General features: G+C 35.5%; 6 protein-coding genes across 6 annotated transcripts in view; 3 read left to right on the forward strand and 3 right to left on the reverse strand.

Annotated features, from left to right (window-relative positions):
* LOC104754585 overlaps positions 1 to 361 on the reverse strand; it is a 1,911-nt gene extending 1,550 nt beyond the window's left edge. Inside the window, exon 1 of the mRNA XM_010476805.2 lies at positions 63 to 361. The gene's annotated coding sequence lies outside the window, so the exon portion shown is untranslated. The remainder of the gene's footprint in view (positions 1 to 62) is intronic.
* LOC104754587 lies at positions 1,862 to 4,979 on the reverse strand. The gene is made up of 6 exons (XM_010476807.1): positions 4,948 to 4,979; positions 4,685 to 4,840; positions 2,872 to 3,564; positions 2,583 to 2,774; positions 2,354 to 2,479; positions 1,862 to 2,269 (listed from the first exon to the last, which is right to left on the reverse strand). Exons 2-6 carry the CDS (start codon positions 4,724 to 4,726, stop codon positions 2,162 to 2,164), a joined length of 1,161 nt encoding a protein of 386 aa, XP_010475109.1. The 5' UTR covers positions 4,727 to 4,840; positions 4,948 to 4,979; the 3' UTR covers positions 1,862 to 2,161.
* On the forward strand, positions 6,599 to 11,175 carry LOC104754588 (pre-mRNA-processing factor 19 homolog 1). Its single transcript, XM_010476809.2, has 18 exons — positions 6,599 to 6,814; positions 6,900 to 6,985; positions 7,284 to 7,355; positions 7,447 to 7,509; positions 7,750 to 7,836; positions 8,005 to 8,146; positions 8,232 to 8,353; positions 8,549 to 8,665; positions 9,016 to 9,111; positions 9,196 to 9,255; positions 9,375 to 9,449; positions 9,548 to 9,652; positions 9,858 to 9,974; positions 10,068 to 10,145; positions 10,237 to 10,321; positions 10,407 to 10,458; positions 10,648 to 10,718; positions 10,820 to 11,175. Exons 1-18 carry the CDS (start codon positions 6,802 to 6,804, stop codon positions 10,945 to 10,947), a joined length of 1,569 nt encoding a protein of 522 aa, XP_010475111.1. The 5' UTR covers positions 6,599 to 6,801; the 3' UTR covers positions 10,948 to 11,175.
* On the forward strand, positions 11,957 to 14,377 carry LOC104754589 (cysteine-rich repeat secretory protein 3-like). Its single transcript, XM_010476810.2, has 4 exons — positions 11,957 to 12,658; positions 12,957 to 13,346; positions 13,811 to 13,918; positions 14,095 to 14,377. The coding sequence occupies exons 1-4, from the start codon at positions 12,232 to 12,234 to the stop codon at positions 14,100 to 14,102; spliced, it is 933 nt and encodes a 310-aa protein (XP_010475112.1). The 5' UTR covers positions 11,957 to 12,231; the 3' UTR covers positions 14,103 to 14,377.
* On the reverse strand, positions 14,518 to 16,294 carry LOC104754590. Its single transcript, XM_010476811.2, has 5 exons — positions 15,687 to 16,294; positions 15,419 to 15,591; positions 15,240 to 15,336; positions 14,900 to 15,054; positions 14,518 to 14,810 (listed from the first exon to the last, which is right to left on the reverse strand). Exons 1-5 carry the CDS (start codon positions 16,104 to 16,106, stop codon positions 14,762 to 14,764), a joined length of 894 nt encoding a protein of 297 aa, XP_010475113.1. The 5' UTR covers positions 16,107 to 16,294; the 3' UTR covers positions 14,518 to 14,761.
* LOC104754591 lies at positions 17,185 to 19,306 on the forward strand. The gene has a single exon (XM_010476812.1). It carries the CDS (start codon positions 17,330 to 17,332, stop codon positions 19,130 to 19,132), a length of 1,803 nt encoding a protein of 600 aa, XP_010475114.1. The 5' UTR covers positions 17,185 to 17,329; the 3' UTR covers positions 19,133 to 19,306.

Consider the following 22,547-nt stretch of genomic DNA (forward strand, 5'->3'; position numbering starts at 1 on the left):
AAAAAAAAAAAAAAAAAAAAAAAAAAAACTAACATTTTTCATTTAAGAGTCTCTTTTGTTACCTGGATTAAAACTTGATCAACGAAATAATATTCGATTCTCCTTGTGGGTTATTTGATCTTTTTCTTTCGAATGTCTCACCAAATTTAAAATCATAAACTAGTGTTTCCCTCTTCTCTTAAGGAATCAGATGAGTAACAAGAAAGTGGGCAAAGCTTGGAAGCAACAAATAATATGAGAAATGTGGTGATCAAAGGAAATGTGTATTGTACAGAAACCTAACGCGTTGTATCCACTTTTTTTTTATATCATTCTGATGTTTTCAGTCTTCCACTTAAGTCTTGTTTTCACAACTTTTGGTTAATTGGCTTTTAGTGGGAGGTGCGTGTGTGTTCCGTTCGGTGGATTATATTTAAACAACACACTCATGTCACTATCTCTTAACTTCTTTAATTATTTTCTAATTTTGACCGCAGTTTTTGCATTATTTCAAGGTGCGGTCAACATGTTAAAATCTGCTATATATAATTTAAATTATTAAAATGTATAAGATCTTGTGACTTTGTGGGTAAAACAACAAACAAAACGGTCGATGCATGAGATTAAAATGATAACATCAAATTGGTTAACTAAGTATCCAATTTCTATCTAACTCTTCTGCTAGTGATAGAAGCAATATGAGTCATCTACTAAAATTGTACACTTAGCTTAAATGCGGTATTGTTAACATAGCCAGGTTCATGGCCATCGGCGATGAACACGTAAAACATGTCTACTTGAATCAAAGATTAATAGAAGTATATATCGACTTCTAGTTAACAATAATTTTCCTAATTAAATGATATGATAAAATACAATTAAGTTGACACATTCAATCTCGCCTGCTGCAATAAAACTAACAAATAGGTACCGAGTATTAATCGTCGTAATATTAAACCCCCAGAGAAAAGAAAAAGATGTTTTTAGATTGTAACGTGGAAAACTTAAAAGCTACTCGTTGTACATCATCTGAATTGTCTATTTGTCTGCATGTATGTTATAGTATTTTGTATTTATGCATTTTCTGTTTGCAAACTACTAGTATTAAATAGTTTCTAATAAATACGAAAATAAATTGATATGTTGTTTATTATTATCAACATCATTTTTCTGTTACGAGTTTATTGTCAATACTTATTGTTCGTAGACAAAACAATATTTAAAAAAAATAAAAAAAAAGCATCAAAATAGGAACATCTAGCTAACATGGCGTAACTTCTGGGATGGGTCATGGTCAACCCGCATACATTCTTATAAATACTACTAGTTGAAACTTCTCGAAACTGTAAATTACACCCGTCAGTTTTAAATTTGGAAAATTAAAATTAGCTAAATTTGATGTTTTCAATTTTTTCATATAATATAACAGCTCGATCAAGAAATTAGAAAATAACTCGTAAACCATCTATTGTTTTATATGATTTCATGGATATTTGAAAAAAAAAAAAAAAAAAAGTTGTCATAAAGATCCAAGAATTCTAATAATTTAAAATTCTAAAATGTCTGACGACGAAATTAAGAATCTTTTATAAACCTACCAACAAAAAATGACAAAAGTATTATTGTCGTTAGACCTTGGGCGTGAGATTGGATCGAGGTTTTTGTTGCTTCTTGACGAGTATTATTATCTATGAAATTTTAAATTCAAAATGCAAAGCACGCTTGATATATTCTTTTACTTCAATTATTTCACTAAATTTTGAATCTAATTTTTGTTTATCTAGGAAGTGTGTTGGTACATTAAGAGAAATGATAAAAGAAAATAACAACTACTTATAAATAATGTTCAAGTGATGATTATTATTATTATACAACACCCATCAAATACAATAGACATCATAAATATCATACCATACTATATAACATATCTACAAAATTTTGTAGTTTTCTATGTAACATAAACAAACCCTCTCCCTCAACTACGATTTTATTCATAATTACCTGCCTAAACCCATTATTCATCTCTCTTCTTCCTTATGTTCTAATTATTCGACAAACCATGAGTCATGGACAAAAAAATTAATGTACTAATAAATATACAAATAGACCTCTATAATCAATACTATTTTTTTCTTTGGGCTGTAACTTATAATAAGCACATGCATGTAATGAGTACTCCAACTCAAATCCAAGACTGAATTGGATAACTGCACTTGAAAGAGTTCACACCACTTATGTGTGAAAATATGTCCGAAGAATCAACTAATTGTTCTTCTTCCTTTACCCCCACCTGCAAACCAAACCTCGTTTTAATTAATACGGTTTGATCAAAGACTAAACAAAAACAAACTCATAACCGGACTAGTAATCTTACATCATCATCGTCTTCTTCATGATGGCCTGAACAAGCTTGTCTATTTGGTTCACCAAATTCATCATTTTTTGCAAATCTTCCTCTAACTCTTGGACGACTATCTGCCAATGTCTTCCTACATGCATACTACAAACGAAACAGAACCAACAAAAAAAAAAGTAAATTGAATAGATCGGTATATGTATAAACCAATGGTTTAATCCCGGTTATGATGGTTAAGCACACAGACCTTGATTTTCTTGCTGAAGTTCCTCTCGTTTCTCTTCTTCATGTACCTATGAATCTTCTCTTTCCTCTGCTCCGCTGAGAGCTTCCCGACTTTGTTGAAATTCGGGTCGTCTAAACCGGTTATCTCCGTCCCTAACTGCGGAAGAACCGGCGGTGCCACCATTTGGTTCTGGTTCTCTCCACCCTCAAGTCCCTATAACAAAACAAAACCCCATAACCGGTTCGTGTCAGACCGGTTTACTAAAGCCTTTTAATTTGGAACTTCACAAGATGAAGAAACAAATTTTTACCTGGAGAGGATGATCTCCTGGATTGAAGATGGGTTTGATTGGATCTGGACAGAACATTCCACCATTATCAGCCTGGATTTCCATCAATTGGTCATGTGATGGTTTGAAATCAGAACCGAGATGGATACTACCAGAGTAAAATCCAGATCCTAAACCGGCGCTCATCATATTCCCGGTTACGGCCATGTAAGATGGTAAACCGGAATTACCCAAAAAAGAGCACGTAGGAGAAGAAGGGTTTATGGAGCCGAGATTGTAACTTGGGACAGAAGAAAGACAATCTTCTTCGAAAGCTGATAAAGGCGGAGGCAGAAGTTCACCGGAGGAGGAAGAGTAGAGAGTATTCGGAGGCTGGTGAAGTTGAATCCCGGTGAAATCAAACTGCTCTTGGAGTTGATCAGAGACTGGGAACTGGATTGATGAAGAGAAGTCGATGGAAGCTGTGATGTCGTTATCGAAATCGTCTTGCGAGTCAAATATGATGGATAAATCGGCGTTGTCGTTGTTGTCTTCGTGATCTTGATTCGAACCACTGTTGGATTTGTCAGGAAAGTTGTTGCTGTTGTTTTCGACATAGCCGCAACCAACGTTTGAAGCAGAGGTCACTTCAGAAGTTTGATTGAACGTTTCTTGAAACAATTGTGAATCGCAAAAATCGAAGATTTGCGCGGTGAGAGGGCTTGTGATCTCATCCTACAAAATAACAACAACAGTAAATATAATATCGAATTAGCTGAAAATAAAAGAAGTGAATAATTATACAAGCAAATTTTTATTTATTTTGGACATACTTTGAAGGCTTGCATAAAAAGCACTTGGTAGGAATTTCTTGCAAAACAAGAAACTCAGATAACCTAAAGGTTAATTAGTTTTAATCTAATACAGTGCTCGTTTAAAGATAACTACACATTTATACAAATCAGATCTTGTTCGTTCTATGTGGTTTTCATCAATACAGAATCTATAGAAGAAATTGACGATAAGGAGGGGGAGTTTCCATAACAGGAAAGTTTTGGGATTCTAGTGTTTCTTTAGAACCAAAACATTGCCTAATTATAACCAACACCTAATTTCTTTAACAGCAACAAATAAAGGCCAAGATAAGAGCAAGAATCATAATTTTCTTGATACAGTAATTAATATATTTCTAATAAAATTCATATGATTATATTTTAACATATAAATAAAGGAAAAAGATGTTATAAATAATTAGCTATTAAAAAGTTCAAATTATATTTACTTAAAAAAGAGATGTAGCATCTTTTGAATTCTGAAAAACTGTTTTATTCTATCTATGTCTTGTGATGATTTGTGGTTGGCTAGCTATCCAGGAAGGTACAATGAACACCGTACAAATGAATTTAGAACTAAAGAATTTGCTTTACAAATTATCGTTTCAGACGTTTAGATGATGAAACGAGTTATAAAAAAACAAAAAATGACAGAAAAGTAAGTAAAAGGAATGAAGCAATTTAACAAAAGATAAACCCGAATAACTAAAAAATTAAATCAAGAAAACGATGTTACCTACTAAAAACATCGATTTTAGAAACATTGTTCTATTCCATTGGGCTAAATTACATAGAAATAAATTTGACTTTTCATATAATAAAGTTTAAAGAGCGTTTGGATATACATGCAAAGTTTTCAGAAAAAGGCTTTTTTCCAATCATATGAGCAAACCAATGTTTGATAAAGAAAAGAAAACACCAAAAAAGAATTGAAGGGCTTAAAACAGATTCAAGAACAAACAATTAGCATTGCACGAATTAGAAAGAACTCAAAAGTGATTGACATGGATTAGTTTACGTACCATGGAGAGCTGCTCGTGAGACGAAATGACGTCCTGCGACATGTTTATGTGTTCTTTATAGCCTCCAACGTGAAAATGTTTCCTGGAAAAGATCGAGAGAGCAAATTCCCCAGGAAGAGAGGCTTCTTGAATGTGGTACCAAAGGAGTGATGGTCTCTGAACAAGAAAATCTACAGAATTAAAATACTGGAACGAAAACAAGAAATAACGATTAACACCAAAACGTTTGTTGTTTAAGACAGAGAAGAAAAGAGATTTCTTACAGCTTTCTAGAGAAAACTAAATTAGAGAGTTATGGAAGTTATCGTAACCAATTTATTTATATATACTTTTGGTTATATTGTGTATCTATCTATCTATACGTATATGTATGTTAATGTAATGAAGGAGTCCCTTGAGAAAAATGCCAGCGTGGCAATTGACGTTAAACGCGCTGGTCCTAGAGTTTCTTATTCTCGTGACGTGGCGTGTAATGAATGGTAACACGTGTATAATTTGAGTTGACGTGGAGACATTGGTCCACACACCTTAAGTGATGACTTAGTTGACCGGTAAAAAGGAGTTTGACCCATATTCTTTTTTCTCGCGCGATAATTTTTCTTTTTTTTTTGGACTTTCTGACTTCGAAGTACTAAAATTAAGCCTTCTATTTATAGAGTTAGCTTTTCTATTTTATTTTTAGCATTTTTATTTTGTTATTTTCTAAATTTTTACTTGGCTCCTTTTTATTTTTTATAGTGCTGGTAAGAAAGTGGCAAAGAACAAAAGAAAGAAAATAAAGAGACCAGGTCAGTGAAAAATTGGAAGAAATATAAAAAAGGAAAGAGATTGTACAAAGTCAAATTTATTTCTTTCATGCAAATTTCGAGGAAAACAAAAAAGTTACGTGATGCTTAGTAAAATTCGATCACTACAACTTTCATATGAAAATGGTTTCCTTTGGATAAAAATTCCGTGACAGTGATATAGTTTTTAATTAGCATACCATACTTCGAGTTGTCGTTTTCTTATATTGTTGTTCTTCTTACAACCATAAGGTCCATAACCAAATTAATGAACTGATCGATCGTACCAAATGAAAAAAGATACGTTTATAGATCGGCAGGAATATGTATATAGATAAACGTAAATACGACTATCACTCAGTTAAAATTTTAAACATTCAAAGTTCAAAATATCCCCTCACTTGTAAAAACTTATAACTTTCATAGACTATATATATATATTACGCAGTAATTACTTATACGGCGATATTTCTGTTTGTTCTTATTTAGCTGTTTTGTTTTGGTCATGGTTGTGACATAGCTTGTCAACATTCTATTTGGTCCCCAACTCTGTGAAGCATTTGAAATCATTGCCCTGAGTATCCAAGTTTTTTTTTTTTCCTGATATTTATCCATAATATACGATTCCACCAAAATTATATTGTTTAACAATAAATATACATAGACTAGTTAATATAGATCATATACAAAATAAAATATACGTATCACCACTCACTCACTCAGGTATTTGTTTTTTTGGTTGGTATATCTGTTATAAAATAAACATGCTTGATGAGGTTGCAAGAATTAGAGATATTAATGAGGTTGCAAGAAATAATTTAATGAGAAAGAAAGAGAAAGAAAAAATAGCAACTTGTTCGGTAAAAGGAAAAAAAAAAAAAAGAAACAGCTTGAGATCAAAGCTGATATGATGAATCGATACTTTTTACAAGGAAATATATATAGGAGGAGCATCTTCGATCGGCAAAAAGCTTGCAGTGCAGTGTTGCACACGTATGGTGTAATCTCCAAGAGAATGAACTATATAGACCGTTTATAAATATGGGCTTCATAAAAAGCCCAATAACCCATATCTCATCTTAAATGTACAAAGGCCCAAACTTTAATAGCAAGAGAACTCTAATTTTTTTGTCTGCAGCTTAAACAATTTCTTTTGGCTTCTCTCTCTCCGTCTGCATCCTCCTTCTCCAAGCTTCTGCGATTTTTGTTTAGTAGCGCCGGAACCAGAGAGTAGTAGTTTAAACCCTAGTCCAGTCTCTTAAGGGATTCGCCGATTAGTCTTCTAGTTGCTGCGTATACTTCTTCTTATTCTTCTTCGTTTATACTTAGAAGATGAATTGTGCAAGTAAGCCACTCTTTCTTCTCTATTTGCCGATTTAGGGTTTTTATTTTGCTTGGTCTCTGTTGTTAACACCGTCGATACCGTACAGTTTCCGGCGAAGTTCCGGAAGAGCCTGTGGTTTCGAAGAAGTCGGGTCTGCTCTACGAGAAGCGACTAATCGAGAGGCATATATTGGTAAGTTAGCTCTTTGCTTTTTCTCCGTTCGTTCGACTCCTATTTAGGGTTTTCAGCTCTTCAGATGTTTTCTTAGTGTAAATGTTCTGGAACTAGTATGCTCGTTATGCACGATTTCCAAAATTTTGCCTGGTTATATTTCAGATTTGTCAATGCATCTGGTTTATATTCTTGTGGGAACTACTAGTAAAATCCCTTTGATATGAGAAATTGATAATGTATCTGCGGTTGCAAAGATAAGAACATTCCTGTGTATGCGTCCGTGATAATTTGTAGATTGCTTCTGGTTACCTTGTAGGATTTTGGGAAATGCCCGGTTACTGGTGAACCACATACCATTGAGGACATTGTTCCCATCAAAACTGGCAAGGTAATGATGCAACCGCTGGAATTATTTGTCACAGAGCACTGTTTGTAGAAACTTATTAAAGCCTGATTTGTTCTCCGGGACCATTTTTCAGATCGTAAAACCGAAAGCATTACACGCATCTAGCATCCCTGGATTGCTTGGAGCGTTCCAGACTGTAAGTTTTATCTTGTTTCACCTATACTTCTTTTTCCGTGTTTTTCTATTACGGATCAATGAACTTGATTATGGTCTACATGGCTATTTGAGTTATTTAACATAGCAGATTTCAATCTACTCTTTACATTGAATTGTATGTTCATTTAGCATAGCAGATTGCAAACAAAAGTGTTCACCGGTTATTTTGACTTAGGCAAAACAAATGCATTAAAAGTTTATCCATTTGTTGTGCTTGTAGGAATGGGATAGTTTGATACTATCAAATTTTTCGCTGGAACAACAATTACATACTGCAAGGCAAGAGCTAAGTCATGCTTTGTATCAGGTAATTATGGTTTAGTGTATCTGCCACTACCTTATCAGACTACATGAATTACAAATATCTATTACGTACTTTAGTTTTCTTTTCCTGGATGTTTTCTTTTTTTTTTTTTGCTAGTGATAACGGTGATTGATGGATTTTTTGGGGGTAATCTTTTCCTTTTGTTTGCAGCATGATGCTGCTTGCCGTGTGATTGCTAGGCTTAAGAACGAAAGAGACGAATCACGCCAATTGCTCGCTGAGGCTGAAAGGCAGTTACCTGCAGTCCCCGAAGTTTCCACAGCGAATGCTGCTCTTAGTAATGGCAAAAGAGGTATTCTTGCACATTTGCTTCTCAAATTAAGTTGGCTTTGTGGTCATATCTCTTGTAACAATTTTGTTTTATCGTTGCAATATAGCTATGGATGATGGTGAACAGGGGCCTGATGCAAAGAAAATGCGTCTTGGAATCTCGGCTGAAGTTATCACAGAACTGACAGATTGTAATGCTGCTCTTTCTCAGCAACGTAAAAAGAGACAGGTAACGCATACAGCTGCACATCTATCAGTATATTAGTTGGAAAATAGAAGGCAAGAGAGAACATGCTAGCTATACATATACATACACATACATTATTATCTGTACCATACAAGGAGGATATCTGTATTTTTGGAGTTTAATTGGATTTGCGTGTGGTTCTTCTGTCTTAATAATATCTCCTCATTGGTTCTCTAGATCCCTAAAACATTGGCTTCAATTGATGCTCTGGAGAAGTTCACCCAACTCTCAAGCCACCCACTTCACAAGACCAACAAACCTGGCATTTTTTCAATGGACATCCTACATTCTAAGGTTTGACATCTGGAACTTCTCAATTTTTCATTCATCATCACTTTGTGTAGTTTTTGTCTGTTCTGGGAAGTCACTGCATTAATAGTCAAAGTGACATGCTTACTTGTGCGCTTACATTAATTTGTACTCTCGTGAATCCCTAGTTGGAAGCTTATCAATGTTATTCTTGGGAAAAGAAAAAAATTAGCTTAAAAAGTATACAATTGTCTCTATTTTCATACTAAACAGTGCTTCGTTCGTATTGATTCATTGCATTAATTTATTATTCAATACCTTTTGTTTGCGCAGATTCCTGTATCTGTTCTTCATAATATTAATATTCTTAATTTCCTTTTATATGTGGTAACCAGGATATCATTGCTACTGGAGGAATTGATACAACTGCCGTTCTCTTTGATCGTCCTTCAGGACAAATTTTATCAACGTTGACTGGTCATTCAAAGAAGGTCTGTCTTTTGCCGTAGTCTTTTTTTTTTCTTATAACTTTTCCTTAGTTGGTTTGTGCTTGACATGCATTGTTCCTTTTGCAGGTTACAAGCATTAAGTTTGTTGGTGACGCTGATCTTGTGTTGACTGCTTCATCAGACAAGGTAAGTCATGATTTTAATGAGTAGTACTCGCCACTAGGAGATTATCTTGTCATTTAACAGCCGCAAATCAGTTGACTTACATGATCGATTGATTAGTTTGGTGTTTTGACACTCTGCAGACAGTCCGTATCTGGGGAAGTTCTGAGGATGGGAACTATTCATGTAGACATACATTAAAAGATCACTCTGCAGAGGTTAGGATGTAACTGAAGAACTTCTACAGGTCTCATACAGTTTTTCCTTTTATTCATATTTGTTCTGTTTAATGTAAAAGCAATGATGTGGTTTTCAGGTGCGAGCTGTAACTGTCCACGCAACGAATAAATACTTTGTGTCGGCATCTCTTGACAGTACATGGTGCTTCTATGATCTGTCCTCCGGTTTATGCCTTGCTCAGGTCCCCAACATTTTCATCCACAAGCAACTACTGATACCTGTTTTCCAGTTTCAGCTTTTCTTTGTTTAATGTGAACATAACCATGCTTATATACTATGTGCAAAAGATTCGTTAAGCATTGCCTTTATTGGTAATGCGAAATAAGACTCGTTAAAATAAATGTTTTTGTCAGTGCGTCTTTCTCATTATTGTTGTTGTCATTCAGGTGACAGATGGTTCCGATGAGGTGGATTACACGGCTGCTGCTTTTCATCCCGATGGTCTCATTCTTGGAACTGGTACCGCTCAGTCTATTGTTAAGATTTGGGATGTAAAAAGTCAGGTAAAATCTCTCTGACCTTCCTCGATCATCAAACTGCTCTCACTTGTAAGTTGATTCTCAATTCACTTTCATCTAATATGTGTCTTTTGATAGGCAAATGTGGCAAAGTTTGGTGGACACACTGGGGAAATCACCTCTGTATCATTCTCTGAGAACGGTTATTTCCTTGCGGTTAGTACTTTGACCTAAGTTAAGTAGAAAGAAGGATATCACCAGTTTCCTTTTGACTGAGCACTATTTCTATTATTTTTCAATTTTACAGACTGCTGCACTAGATGGTGTTAGGTTGTGGGACTTGCGCAAGTTAAAGAACTTCCGAACATTTGACTTTCCAGATGCAAACTCGGGTATTCAACTATCTGAGCACTCTAGTAATCCTTTTTGCTGATTAGTTTTTCATTTACTAAGACCTGAATGAAATTTTTTGTGCAGTGGAGTTCGACCACAGTGGATCTTATCTTGGCATTGCTGCTTCAGATATAAGGTGAGGTTTAATTTGATACACACTATGTAGGGCATTATTTAAATTAGGGGATAACTTTGATAACGAGATATTTTTAAAGATAGTTATGCAAACTCAAAGAACCTACTATCACCAAAAATGCACTTTGGATATATGGATTTGTCTTTTTGCAGATCATCTAATCAAAAGACTTGTGTTTCAATGTTGTAGAGTATTCCAAACAGCTAGTGTAAAAGCAGAATGGAACCCAATCAAGACCCTTCCCGACCTGTCCGGTACAGGTAAATACTTTGTGATTAAGCTTTTTGAAGTCACTGCTCTTCCTTCTTTTTTTTTTTTTTTGAGTCTGTTATGCTAACATTGTAAATCCATGAATTTGCAGGTAAAGCAACATGTGTTAAGTTTGGACCCGACTCCAAATACATAGCAGTCGCTTCAATGGACCGTAATCTCAGGATATTTGGTTTACCTGGCGATGACAATACCGAAGATTCTGCACAAGATTCATGAAGAGATTTTTAAGCCACATCATCAAGAGTAGCTAAATCCTCAATCTTTCGATTTTTGTTGTATCTTTACAGTTCTGTTTGGTAGCTTTTTGATGGTCCTTTCACAATCACAATCACAATCACATACACATGAGCTCTCCCTTTCTTCCCAATCTACAACTTCAAGTCCAAAGGTTCTTGTAACATCATTACTTTTAAGTATTTAAGTATCTGCAATTCTTCACCTTTCTATCTTTAGTCTGAAAGAGTTCATATGAAGCGTTGTGTTTCAGAGAAAGTTAGCTGCTCACTTTATGGTAAGAGTAAATCTGTTGGACCTAAACGGTAAGAATTAAACACTTGTGCAAGGGCAGTCTTGAGGGATTCCTAGTCTTAACAGACAATGAAATGAAGACAAAAGAAAGTGATTGGTGGTCATAGAAATTAGAAAACCCTGAGATAGACAGAGATTTTGACTGTACTCTCTGGTCAAAAAACACATTTCACAATCTTCCCATTCCCCACACCAATCTTAGATTCCTTTTCACTTCCTCCAACTCTTTCTCTCTCTCGCCTTTTTAGTTTTCCATTTATAGCCCATTATTTCTAATTCCGTTATTAGTTAAATTTCGTAAACATGATTTGGTATCAGCCAGCTATCAAGTGAAAGAAAAGTTTGTATCTTTCTCTACCCAATTTCCAAAGTAACCAACAACCACTAAACCATACTGTAACACAAAGTAAGTCAATGAGAAATTGACACTTTAGATTATATTAGAGATAAACTTACTTTAAATTAGATTCAAAGGCCACTAGTTAGTTGGTGGTAAAAAGGAAGCTAAAGCAAATAAATAAACACATATCTAAAGCTTTCAATCAATAAATTATTTATATTGTTTGCTGCAGTAAATCAAACATTTGTACAGTTTGAGAACTGAATGGCTCAGAAGCGTTAAAAGGAAATGAGACTCTCTCTCACTCACTCTTTCTCTCTCTTCTCATCTCCCCTCACATGTCTTAGAGAGAGAGAAAGAGTGGTCATCCAAAGCCAAAGCCAAAAAAACAAGAACCCAGAAACCTAGAAGACAGAAACAAAAAACATAAAAAGCTTTACTGAGCCACCAAGCAACTAATTACATAAACTCAAAAACCAAAAAAAATCCCACAAAGATTCGATCTTTCATACATCTCTACAAAATGAGAGAGCCAATGGTTTGATTTTTCCAACAATCTTGCTTCCAAGAAACACTTCCACCCCAAAGTAAAAAAAGAAAGAAAGAAACCAAAAGAGTCCACACACACTAAGATGGGTCTTTCAATCTCATTCATCAGCACCATCTTGTTGATGATGTGTCTACTGCTTCCAGATCTCAATGTCGTGGTAGTAGAATCTGCAACAACGGAATACACAACCTTAATCTACAAAGGATGTGCAAAACAGGAATTCTCAGATCCATCTGGTTTATACTCACAAGCACTCTCTGCTATGTTCGGCTCACTGGTTTCTCAGTCAACTAAAACCAGATTCTACAAGACCACAACAGGAACAAGCACTACCACCATCACTGGTCTGTTCCAGTGTAGAGGAGATTTAAGCAATCATGACTGTTACAGCTGTGTCAGTCGTCTTCCTGTTCTCTCCGACAAGCTCTGTGGCAAAACCATTGCCTCTAGAGTTCAGCTCTCCGGCTGTTATCTTCTCTATGAAGTCGCTGGCTTTTCTCAAATTTCAGGTTACCCTTTTCTCCATTCTTCTTCTCTTCTTCGCTGGCTTCAATCGAACCGGACTAATCATCAAACTAGCGGTTCGATTAAACCAGCTTCATCTGGTCTGGTTTTGTATCAAAACTCAATTAACTGTTTTTGGGATAAGATTTTTCCCGGTTTGGTTAGAATCGAATCGGTTCAATCAACACCATATTCGGTCAGAAGTGAATTAGGAAGTTTTCAATTTTAGGTTTTGTCTATAAACCGATATAGACCGGTTTGGTTGTTCTTACACCGAAAGTTTCCGGTTTGGTTTTCTCGCAGGGATGGAGATGTTGTTCAAGACATGTGGGAAGAGCAACATCGCCGGGACCGGGTTCGCGGAGAGAAGGGACACGGCGTTCGGGGTGATGCAAAACGGCGTCGTGTCAGGCCACGGATTCTACGCAACCACTTACGAATCTGTCTACGTTTTAGGACAATGCGAAGGAGATGTCGGAGACACTGATTGCAGCGGATGCGTTAAAAACGCACTCGAGAAAGCTCAGGTGGAATGTGGAAGCGCGATCTCCGGTCAGATTTATCTACACAAGTGCTTCATCGCTTATAGTTATTACCCTAATGGTGTCCCGAGAAGATCTTCTTCTTCTTCGTCTTCATCTTCTTCGTCCTCTAGCTCTGGTTCTTCAAATTCAGATGATTCTTCTTCTACAGGTTAGTGTTCTTGATTTCTGGGTCCATCAGAATCTTTGGTGAAGTCATTTTCAAAGAATCAATCTTTTTCTCAAAATTTGAACATTTTCCGATTAAAACTAATCTTTCACTTTAATTTGAAGATTTCATTGTGGGACTTTGTTCTTCCATTTTTAGTCTCAAAGATTTCTTTAAAAATTAAAAAAAAAAGTGTACTTTTTCTTTAAATAAATTGGTAACAGTTATACACCTTGGAGTTTCAATATTCCCTATAGTTTTGTTCAAAACATTACTTTATTTATTATGATTTCATTAAATATTATTGTACCCATAAGAGATGTCTTAATTCATTAAAAATGGTCTACCACTAATTAGGGAGAAATAGAGATGTGCATATTTTGTTTATAAGAATGATAGGTACGTACATACATGAACATTGTGTATGAGTACATTTGATATTGATAAAATAATTAAAATGTGGACAGGAGCAACAGGGAAGACGGTGGCAATAATAGTAGGAGGAGCAGCTGGTGTTGGCTTTCTTGTCATTTGTTTGCTTTTTGCCAAAAACTTGATGAGGAAGAAACATGACGGTACCATTTTTTCTTCACATACACATGCATTAGAATCATACGTTTATAATAATATTACATATACTGATATACATACAAAACACATGCACCATGCACATGTGATGTAGAATATTTATTAGTATAAAGGTAATACTACTATTGGAATTTATCATAATAATGATTGTTTTTTTTGGCAGACTATTGAAAGATGGAGAGGAAGAGAACAAAAGGAGTCCAATCCCTCAAAAGAGAGAGAGAGAGAGAGAGAGGCAGCCACAAGTTTAATTTTTCTTTTTTCCCAAGAGGCTATATTAGTTCCTAAGTCCAAACTTCTTTAGTTTCATGAAAATTGTTATTATATTTTAATTTTAATTTTGTTAGTTCAGATTCTTGGGAGGTAGAAAATTTTGTGGTGGATGGGAAGGTGGAATGTTCAAAAATTACTTGCAAAAAATGTGAAAAAAGAGAACTTTGTTTTTTTTTCTCAATCAATTACACTAACTACTAAACTATTAATTCCAACTAGTACCATAATGTCTATGAGTTGATTAGTACTAGTATTAATCTCTTTCATTAAGGAAATTCCAACAATTAAACTTTTTGAGACAACGTGGTCCGAGTGATCAATAAGCATTTATATTACATAGTTGGAAACATTAAGTTTGATCCTGTAAAAACATTCGAATCTGCAAAAGACATAGAAATGGTTTTTAACGAGATTCTCTCGTTTCTGAATTGAATATACAACACATAACGAACATGAGTGAAGCTTATAATACAACAAGCCGTTTCCATGAAGAAGAGAAGCTTATCAACCTTAGATTTTTCTTCAGCTATAGACATTCTTCTTCTTATTCTTGATGATCATTCTTCGATTTCCCATAGGAACCGAGCATACTCTCCAAGAATAATGCTGGACAAAACATCAGAAGATGATGATCATATTTCAGTTTTCAAATGTGAAAAAAAACAAAAAAAATATTGTGTAAGAGAGAGAGATACCTATCATTCGGAGAGGCTTCAACGGCCTTCTCGAAATAGACCAATGCCTTCTCATGGTCACCATTAATAGTCCAGAACGCTTTCGCGTATCTGCATAGCGTTTCTCCATCTTCTGTCTTTGACAAGCTTGAGCTGCTTTTTTCCGCTGCATCAGCCTTTTTTTTTTCCGGGGACAATAAAACGAAACTCAACATCAGAGACTTGAATCGAAAAAGCCTATTAACAATAAAACACCAGGCAGAATACAAATGGTGGTAACAACTGTCTACTTTGAGCTAAAATAACTACTACAAGATTCAAAGTGAGATTGGGACATAAAAGGTGACAAAACAAAACCCACCTCAACTTCTTCTTTTCCTTGTCCAGTTAGAGAGTCCTCGTCCTCATCATCATCATTTATCTCCCAGAGGAAACTAGCATATGCCCCAAGAACATTACTGAAAAGGAAAATTACTTACAGTCAGGTAAATTATCATCACAGAATCACCAATGGTAAAGGCAAAGAACGATGTAACAGACCTGTCCTCAGGAGATGCTTGAACAGCGCGTTCAAAGTAGCTCATGGCTTTAGCTTCATCTTGGTGAAGCTTCATTACTAATCTACCATAGTTTGCTAAAGCAACTCCATCACAAGGCTCAACTACAGTACACTTATGATAATACTCTTCTGCTCCACTAAAATCTCCTTTATACTGGTTTCCACATAACAACAAGACATTAATAGAAAACAGAGTTGATCATTATACAACAACACTTATGATCTGAGTCAAAAAAAAAATTTCAATACCTCCAAGAACTTGGCATAGTTTTTGAGAAGCAAAGGATGCAATGGATACTCCTCGAGCATGCCTTTGTAGTAATCAGCACAGTTCTCATCATCAAAACCAGGCAAATCAAATTTGATCTCATCACCAAACAAATCAAACTTATCAATCCCTAAGCCTGCAGCTAAATGCATAGAAGGACTTGGTGGTCTTTCAATCCCAAAACCTTGTTCATCTCTCTCACCAACCCCTAGCTTCTTAATAACGACCTCCTCCTCCTCGTCACCTTCACCACAGTCTTCTTCATCTTCTTCTTCCTTGAGTTTCGCAAAACTGAACTCGCCGGCGTCAATTGAATCACCAATCGTAACAGTTCTGTCCAAATTCGTATCGAGATCTCCAGAATCGCAGTAACTCGAGAGAGATGCCTCACTCTTCAGCATCTTCCTTTTGGGTCTTTTCTTTCTAAATCCGTTGCAAAGTTTTCGACTTTTAAGCCACGTTTTGGTTCAATTGTCGTGGTTCACACAAAGATTCCTCGGAGGACCCCCAACACGACGATTACGACGACTCAATGTAATAATTTTGAGGTTCGTAAGTGGTGAACCCAGTTTGAGAAGAAACAGGATAAGTGGGGTTCAAACTTAGATTTCCTGGGGAGACACGAGACAGCAAAACCTTCGCAAATTGACCCTTACTGTTTTATCTTGTTTACAAATTCTCACTTTAAGTTTACTTTCTATCTATTTCACCCTCACTCCAAAGCAAAACTTTTTCGATTTTTTAATTTCAAAAAATTAGTTTGGGTTTCGATTTAGAAGGAGAAAAGAAGTTAGGTGTCTCGTGATTAAATAAAATAGACCTTTCTTATGGGCGGCGAACAATTAGGTCCACACACATGAACTGAGTTTTTTTTTGTGGAGTCTAGACCCCGCAAAGGCATTAATAGACAAAAGAGGATAAAATAGTCTCAAATTCATTGGTCCATTAATTCAAATAAAAAAGAAGCCCATTATAAATGTGACAAGGACGTGTAACATGTTCTTCTTTTTTTCCCCCAAGGCTAGCCACAAAAAGTAAGTTATCAGTTTAGTTTAGGTTCACTTCTTTTTCTTTTCCAAACCGTTCATTTTGGACTACACACTAGAGACACACTTATTTTTGTGTATGGGGAAGTCTTTATCTTGTTAGAAGTTATATTTGGAGAAGCAAGTGAAACATATGGTTCATTATAAAGGATCGTTACCTATTTTTAGAATAATAGTCATGAATTCTTAGTCATTAACATTTCACTCCAAAATATATTTTTAAAATTTTTCAAATTTATAGAATTGAGTTTATCGTCAATGTCAACTTGATACCTCAGGATTGCCTCCATATTTAGTAAACTTTAGCTCATAAACACCATATTACTTCTAATAGACACGTTGTCTTTCTCACATACGTGAAACTAATTATAGCAAAATGATTATTATTACCTTTCTCCACTCTTTAGAAAATTACCACCACCAATCAAAAAATCTACTTCTTCTTCATTCATTTTCAACTTTCCAGAATCGTGAATCGAGAATTGCGAGAGATCTCATTTTCTCATCTCTCTCGCAATTCTCTACTTTCTCAAATCCAACAAATAGATTTTAATGTAATATTAGTTTATTAATCTACAATGTCGATGATGTTTCCATCATTTCAATTGCTAGAGTTGAACATAATCTCAGCTCAAGACTTGGCTCCCGTGGCCCGCAAGACGAAGACTTACGCGGTGGCTTGGGTTCACTCTGAACGTAAACTCACCACCCGTGTTGACTACAATGGTGGAACAAACCCAACTTGGAATGATAAATTCGTATTTCGAGTCAACGAAGAGTTTTTATACGCTGACACTTCCGCCGTTGTTATCGAAATTTACGCATTGCATTGGTTTCGAGATGTTCATGTAGGTACAGTTCGTGTCCTCATTAGCAATCTCATTCCTCCTAATCGTCGTCCTGGATATCGAACCAACAATAATGAGTATCGTCGCACCCCACCTCCGGGAATGAGATTTGTTGCACTTCAAGTTCGTCGTACCTCAGGTCGACCTCAAGGGATTTTGAACATTGGTGTTGGATTGCTTGATGGTTCTATGCGAAGTATGCCGCTTTATACCCATATGGATTCTTCTGCTGTGGGATACAGAGATTTGCTTGGAGAAGAGGATCAACATCTACAACATTTGCATTTAAATAGTAATAAAGGAAGTTCAAAGAATCCACAATCTCCTTATTCGAGGCAGTTTCAATCTGTAATCTCAAGGCCTGAACTCCGTCGCACAAAAAGTGATTCAAGTTCCATGGTAGTTTCAGATCTTCTCAGTAGAGCTGAACGTAGCCGTTTGGCTAATAGACAACCGGCAAGCGCATTGGTGAGCAGTGAATCTGAAACTTCACCCACCACGACGAATTCTGATGATAAAAAATTGAATGGATACTCAACTTCTAACAAAAATCCTAAGATTCCAAAGCAGAGGTATGATTCGATTGAATCAGACTTCATAGATTCATCATCAATAGAGAAACTTCATGTGGAGGCACCAAGAAGAGAGAGACAAAAAGTCATGCCTTATGGTTCAAACCATCAATCACGTAAAACACCAAAAAATAAGGCAATGTACGAGAAACAAAGATCAATAAAAGATTATGATCGTGGCCAAAGTTCTCCGTACTTATCAAGGCATGGAACACCATTGAGATCAAACATCATCGCATCCACTCCGATGCGACCTAACGGAGTTGGATCGACTCCGATGCGATCCAACATCATCGCAATGTCACCAATGCATTTCAACATGGTTGGATCAACTACAATGCGAACTCCCATGAGGTCAAACATGGCTGGATCAACTCCAATGAGGTCAAACATTATCGGATCTACACCAATGCGATCAAACTACATGGCTACGCCGATGAAAACTCATCATGATTTTGGTACACCAATGAGAAATTTTGCCGGAAGAAGAATCTTAACTGAATCAGAGTTAGGTCCATCGCCATCAGAAGTGGCTGATAAATTGGCAAAAAATGGGTCGCATGAAACAGAGAGCTTAATACTCAGCGAATGGAGTATCGACGAATCTAGCATTGAAGGATTACGTTCCAAGCTCGATAGATGGCGAATGGAACTTCCACCATTATACGACATTGGATCAAGCCAAATAAGCAGCAGTGATTATGATAGTGCGAGCGTCCCCGCCGCAACCGCCGGTGGAGGAATGAGTTCAAGGCGAAAAACTCCAGCAATAAAGAAGCATAATCGCCGTCACACAGACGGAGGTAATGGACCTTTTTCATGTTTTAGTAAGATTTGTGGTGTGGAGTGCAGTTTTGTTTGCGGTGGTGGTGGACCTGCCGACTATGATGGGTCTACTAAGAAAGGTGGAGCCGGACGCGTGCATCGCACATATTCTGCTGATGATCTGAGCTTTGTGTAATTTTTAACTTTACTGATTTTACATTAAATTCGTATTTGTACCAAATCATTTTTTTTTTTTTGGAAGTGGATGAATCAACAATGACTATAGTAAACAAAATTTAATGTTATTGATAATAATCTTGTGTATTTTCCTTTCCTCCCTCTATTTTATAAATTTATATAATTTTTTACGAAGGGAAAAAGTGTGTGTAATCTAGAAGGATTAAAACCCAACAAAAATTCATTTACTCAGTTTTTTTTTTGTAATGTAATTTTATTCCACTTACCTAAATCCTAGATTTACATATAAAGAAAAATACCCGAAGAGAATTCATGTAAACTTTTTTTATAAATTTAGGCTTATGGTTATAAGAAGAGAAGTAGGGGTATATTTAGTGTTTTTTTGTTTTACTCCCTCTATCCCTAATAGATGGATGTTTTGATATTATCACACATATTAAACAAAGTTAATTTGTATTTGTAAATTAATGTATAATTACTTTTGGGTAAATAGAAAAAATGTAAACCATTAGATTAATCCCATGTGGAAAACAATATAAAGTAGAAAAGTTATTTTATTTTTTTTATCAACAAAATCTATCTTTCAAAGACAAAAATGTATCATAGAACATAAATCTATTAGACTATCTCTAATAGTTTTTCCTATTTTTATCTCTAAAATATATAAACTCTATAATAGAGGTAAATTTTACTCCAACAGAGCTCTATTATCACCTCTAAAATAGAGATTGCTATTTTAGAGGTGATAAGGGCATCTCCAACCCCACTATATTTTAGAGTCATAACTCTATTATAGACCAACATTTGCTCCAGATTGTTCTATATATAGAACAACTCTATTTTCACATCTATTTTTTTACACTAACTTAATGCTTTATTATAGAGTTACTCTATTTTAGAGAAACAAAATAGAGATATACATTGGTGATGGTCTAAAGGCATCTCCAACCCCACTCTAAAATAGAGTCAAATCTCTATTATAGAGTAACATTTGCTCCAAACCTACTCTATATTTTACTCTAAAATAGAGAAAATGATAGGATTGCTCTATATATAGAGCAACTCTATTTTCACCTCTATTTTTTTATACTAACTCTATTTTAGAGTTGAAAATAGAGTAATACATTGGAGGAAAACAATGCTCTATTTTTGAGTTACTCTATTTTAGAGGAAAAAATAGAGATATACATTGGAGATTGTCTAATAGAGGTAAATAGGAGCAAACTTGCTTTAAAATAGAGATTGACATATTTTTCTTTATTTGTAGAGATAAATATAGAATTGGGTTGGAGATTGCCATATTTTTCTTTATTTGTAGAAATAAATATTAAAATATATCCTTTTACTTGAACTTATATTAAAACATAACAGATACATACATTTGTGGAATATAGACTCTGAAGCCTAAAACCGAAAGAGTAGACAGGAGCCGAGAACTTAGCTAATCCTTATGATGAGAGTGAGAGTGAGTGTGAGTGTTAGTGTTGTTGTAGCCGAGCCGATGGTATTATTGGTATATACGGTAAAGAATAAAACTAAATACAAATCCAGATAATTAAATGTAGACATATTTGGTTCATACATAATACAACCGGCTGTTTATTTGTTTTATTTAACTCAGAATCGATTTTAGTTTTTTTTTTTGGTTAACTCAGGGGTAATCCTAAGCTCACATAAGCCCAGACTAATCCTTTGGGGAAATGGCAACCCATGGGTAGGCCCCCTTCCGGATTTTCAAATATATCGTAAGTAAGGATCCATATCCATGTGGGTGTCCGAATATTCGTGAGATAATTCCCTCCAGCATGATTCGAATCCGGATTGTGTTTGCAACCAAGGCCCGTCCTTACCATTAGGCCACGAAAACCCGGACAGAATCGATTTTTAGTTTCTATCAAAATCCATCAATTAGAGCATGATCTTAACGTACTCCTTGATAATGATTTTGATCAAAAGTGTAATTTTTCCACAAAGCAATTGCGCCTGCAAAAGTTTACAACGGATCATCAAACATCATGATGAATATCTCATCACCACGATTTTATAATTACTATATGTATCTTTTCCCACCATTCTCTCTCTATATATACATTTTATCATTTTGTTCGACAACAATCATGGTCTAAGGAAAAAGAAAAAAAAAAACAGTAGTTAATAATACGAATGAATAAGGTGTATTTTTCTGTTTGTCAACTAAAATTATATTGTACGTTTAAAAATATACTATTATCTTAGTTATTATAGAAAAGAAAGATAATCAAGTGGTCGATATATGCAGTGGCATGATGATCATAAACAAATTTGCCCTTATACAGAAGATGGCCAACCTATCAAAGAAACTCTAAATTAGGTCGAAAATCTAGGAGCAATGTAACTAATACACAAAACCATTTTATAGTACACTTAGCAAAAAAACCCATTTTATATATAGTATATGCAATTTAAACGTACAAATGGTTGCTACTAAGATAACAAAATCAATCCACTATTCAGTATTCACAAACTAGTTTCGGAATAACCTTATCGTGGTATCAGAACTTAAGTTAATATTAAGTGAAAGTGAACTCCCAATAAAAAGAAAGATACTTTTTAGACTTGTGGAGCGGTTTAATAGAAACAAGTTACACCATTAATGCCCCTAAACCATTATATTATAATGCATAAGTTTCTCTAGATTCTTGATTAGTCCTTTTACCTCCAAAAAAAGAATTGATATTTTATAACAACGACTCTTCATCCGAAAGCATTACAATATAGCCTCTTTACACCAAGACAAAAGCAAAATCCTTGCACACACACACAACAACACACAACTGTAAACAAGTTTCTTGGGACTCTTTATTCTGTTGCCTGAACCAAACACAACAATAACGCAACGAGAGAGCACGACAGGTTTGATAATGTCTGGAAGAAAAAACAATATTTATAACAAAAAAAGAGAAGACTTTTTTGATTGGGGGGGAAAACAGGGGATTATGGTATGGCCATTACAAGACATATGGGGTCCCCAAATTCCTCATCACTCTCTCCACCACCAAATCCTCCTCTCTCTCTCTCTCTCTCTCTCTCTCTCTCCCTCGTCTCTCTCTGAAACCCTTAATACCCTCGTGCTCTTCTTTTGTCTCCATTCTCTCTGTGTCCTCATTCTCTCAAGCTTCTTTTCTTGGGTTACCCTTCTTTGAAAGACTCTCACTTTTGGTATCTTCTGGATTCTACGGTTTCTTGTTGACATGCGTGGTGGTTCAGAATTGGAGTTGGGGAAGAAGAGTAATAATGTTCCGGCTGAGAGTGAGCAGCTGGAATCAGGATTGGGGCTCAGCCTCGGCGGTGGCGCGTGGAGAGAGCGTGGTAGGATTCTTACGGCTAAGGATTTTCCTTCTGTTGGCTCTAAACGCGCTGCTGACTCTTCCTCC

This window comes from Camelina sativa, chromosome 17 (genome assembly GCF_000633955.1).
Source record: "Camelina sativa cultivar DH55 chromosome 17, Cs, whole genome shotgun sequence".
Lineage (NCBI taxonomy): Eukaryota > Viridiplantae > Streptophyta > Magnoliopsida > Brassicales > Brassicaceae > Camelina > Camelina sativa.

What these genes read in the sequence shown, in the direction of transcription:
- LOC104754587 (XM_010476807.1), bottom strand. Translation starts at nt 4,726, where the DNA reads ATGTCGCAGGACGTCATTTCGTCTCACGAGCAGCTCTCCATG. An exon ending in CTCACGAGCAGCTCTCCATG is followed by an intron (nt 3,565 to 4,684) that starts GTACGTAAACTA and finishes GTTATTTTGTAG; the next exon opens with GATGAGATCACAAGCCCTCT. An exon ending in ACTTCAGCAAGAAAATCAAG is followed by an intron (nt 2,480 to 2,582) that starts GTCTGTGTGCTT and finishes TTTCGTTTGTAG; the next exon opens with TATGCATGTAGGAAGACATT.
- LOC104754588 (XM_010476809.2), top strand. An exon ending in TGACTGCTTCATCAGACAAG is followed by an intron (nt 9,256 to 9,374) that starts GTAAGTCATGAT and finishes GACACTCTGCAG; the next exon opens with ACAGTCCGTATCTGGGGAAG. An exon ending in AGAACGGTTATTTCCTTGCG is followed by an intron (nt 10,146 to 10,236) that starts GTTAGTACTTTG and finishes TCAATTTTACAG; the next exon opens with ACTGCTGCACTAGATGGTGT.
- LOC104754589 (XM_010476810.2), top strand. Translation starts at nt 12,232, where the DNA reads ATGGGTCTTTCAATCTCATTCATCAGCACCATCTTGTTGATGATGTGT. An exon ending in TGGCTTTTCTCAAATTTCAG is followed by an intron (nt 12,659 to 12,956) that starts GTTACCCTTTTC and finishes GTTTTCTCGCAG; the next exon opens with GGATGGAGATGTTGTTCAAG. An exon ending in AGATGATTCTTCTTCTACAG is followed by an intron (nt 13,347 to 13,810) that starts GTTAGTGTTCTT and finishes AAATGTGGACAG; the next exon opens with GAGCAACAGGGAAGACGGTG.
- LOC104754590 (XM_010476811.2), bottom strand. Translation starts at nt 16,106, where the DNA reads ATGCTGAAGAGTGAGGCATCTCTCTCGAGTTACTGCGATTCTGGAGAT. An exon ending in CAAGCATCTCCTGAGGACAG is followed by an intron (nt 15,337 to 15,418) that starts GTCTGTTACATC and finishes TTTCCTTTTCAG; the next exon opens with TAATGTTCTTGGGGCATATG. An exon ending in AAGGAAAAGAAGAAGTTGAG is followed by an intron (nt 15,055 to 15,239) that starts GTGGGTTTTGTT and finishes GAAAAAAAAAAG; the next exon opens with GCTGATGCAGCGGAAAAAAG.
- LOC104754591 (XM_010476812.1), top strand. Translation starts at nt 17,330, where the DNA reads ATGTCGATGATGTTTCCATCATTTCAATTGCTAGAGTTGAACATAATC.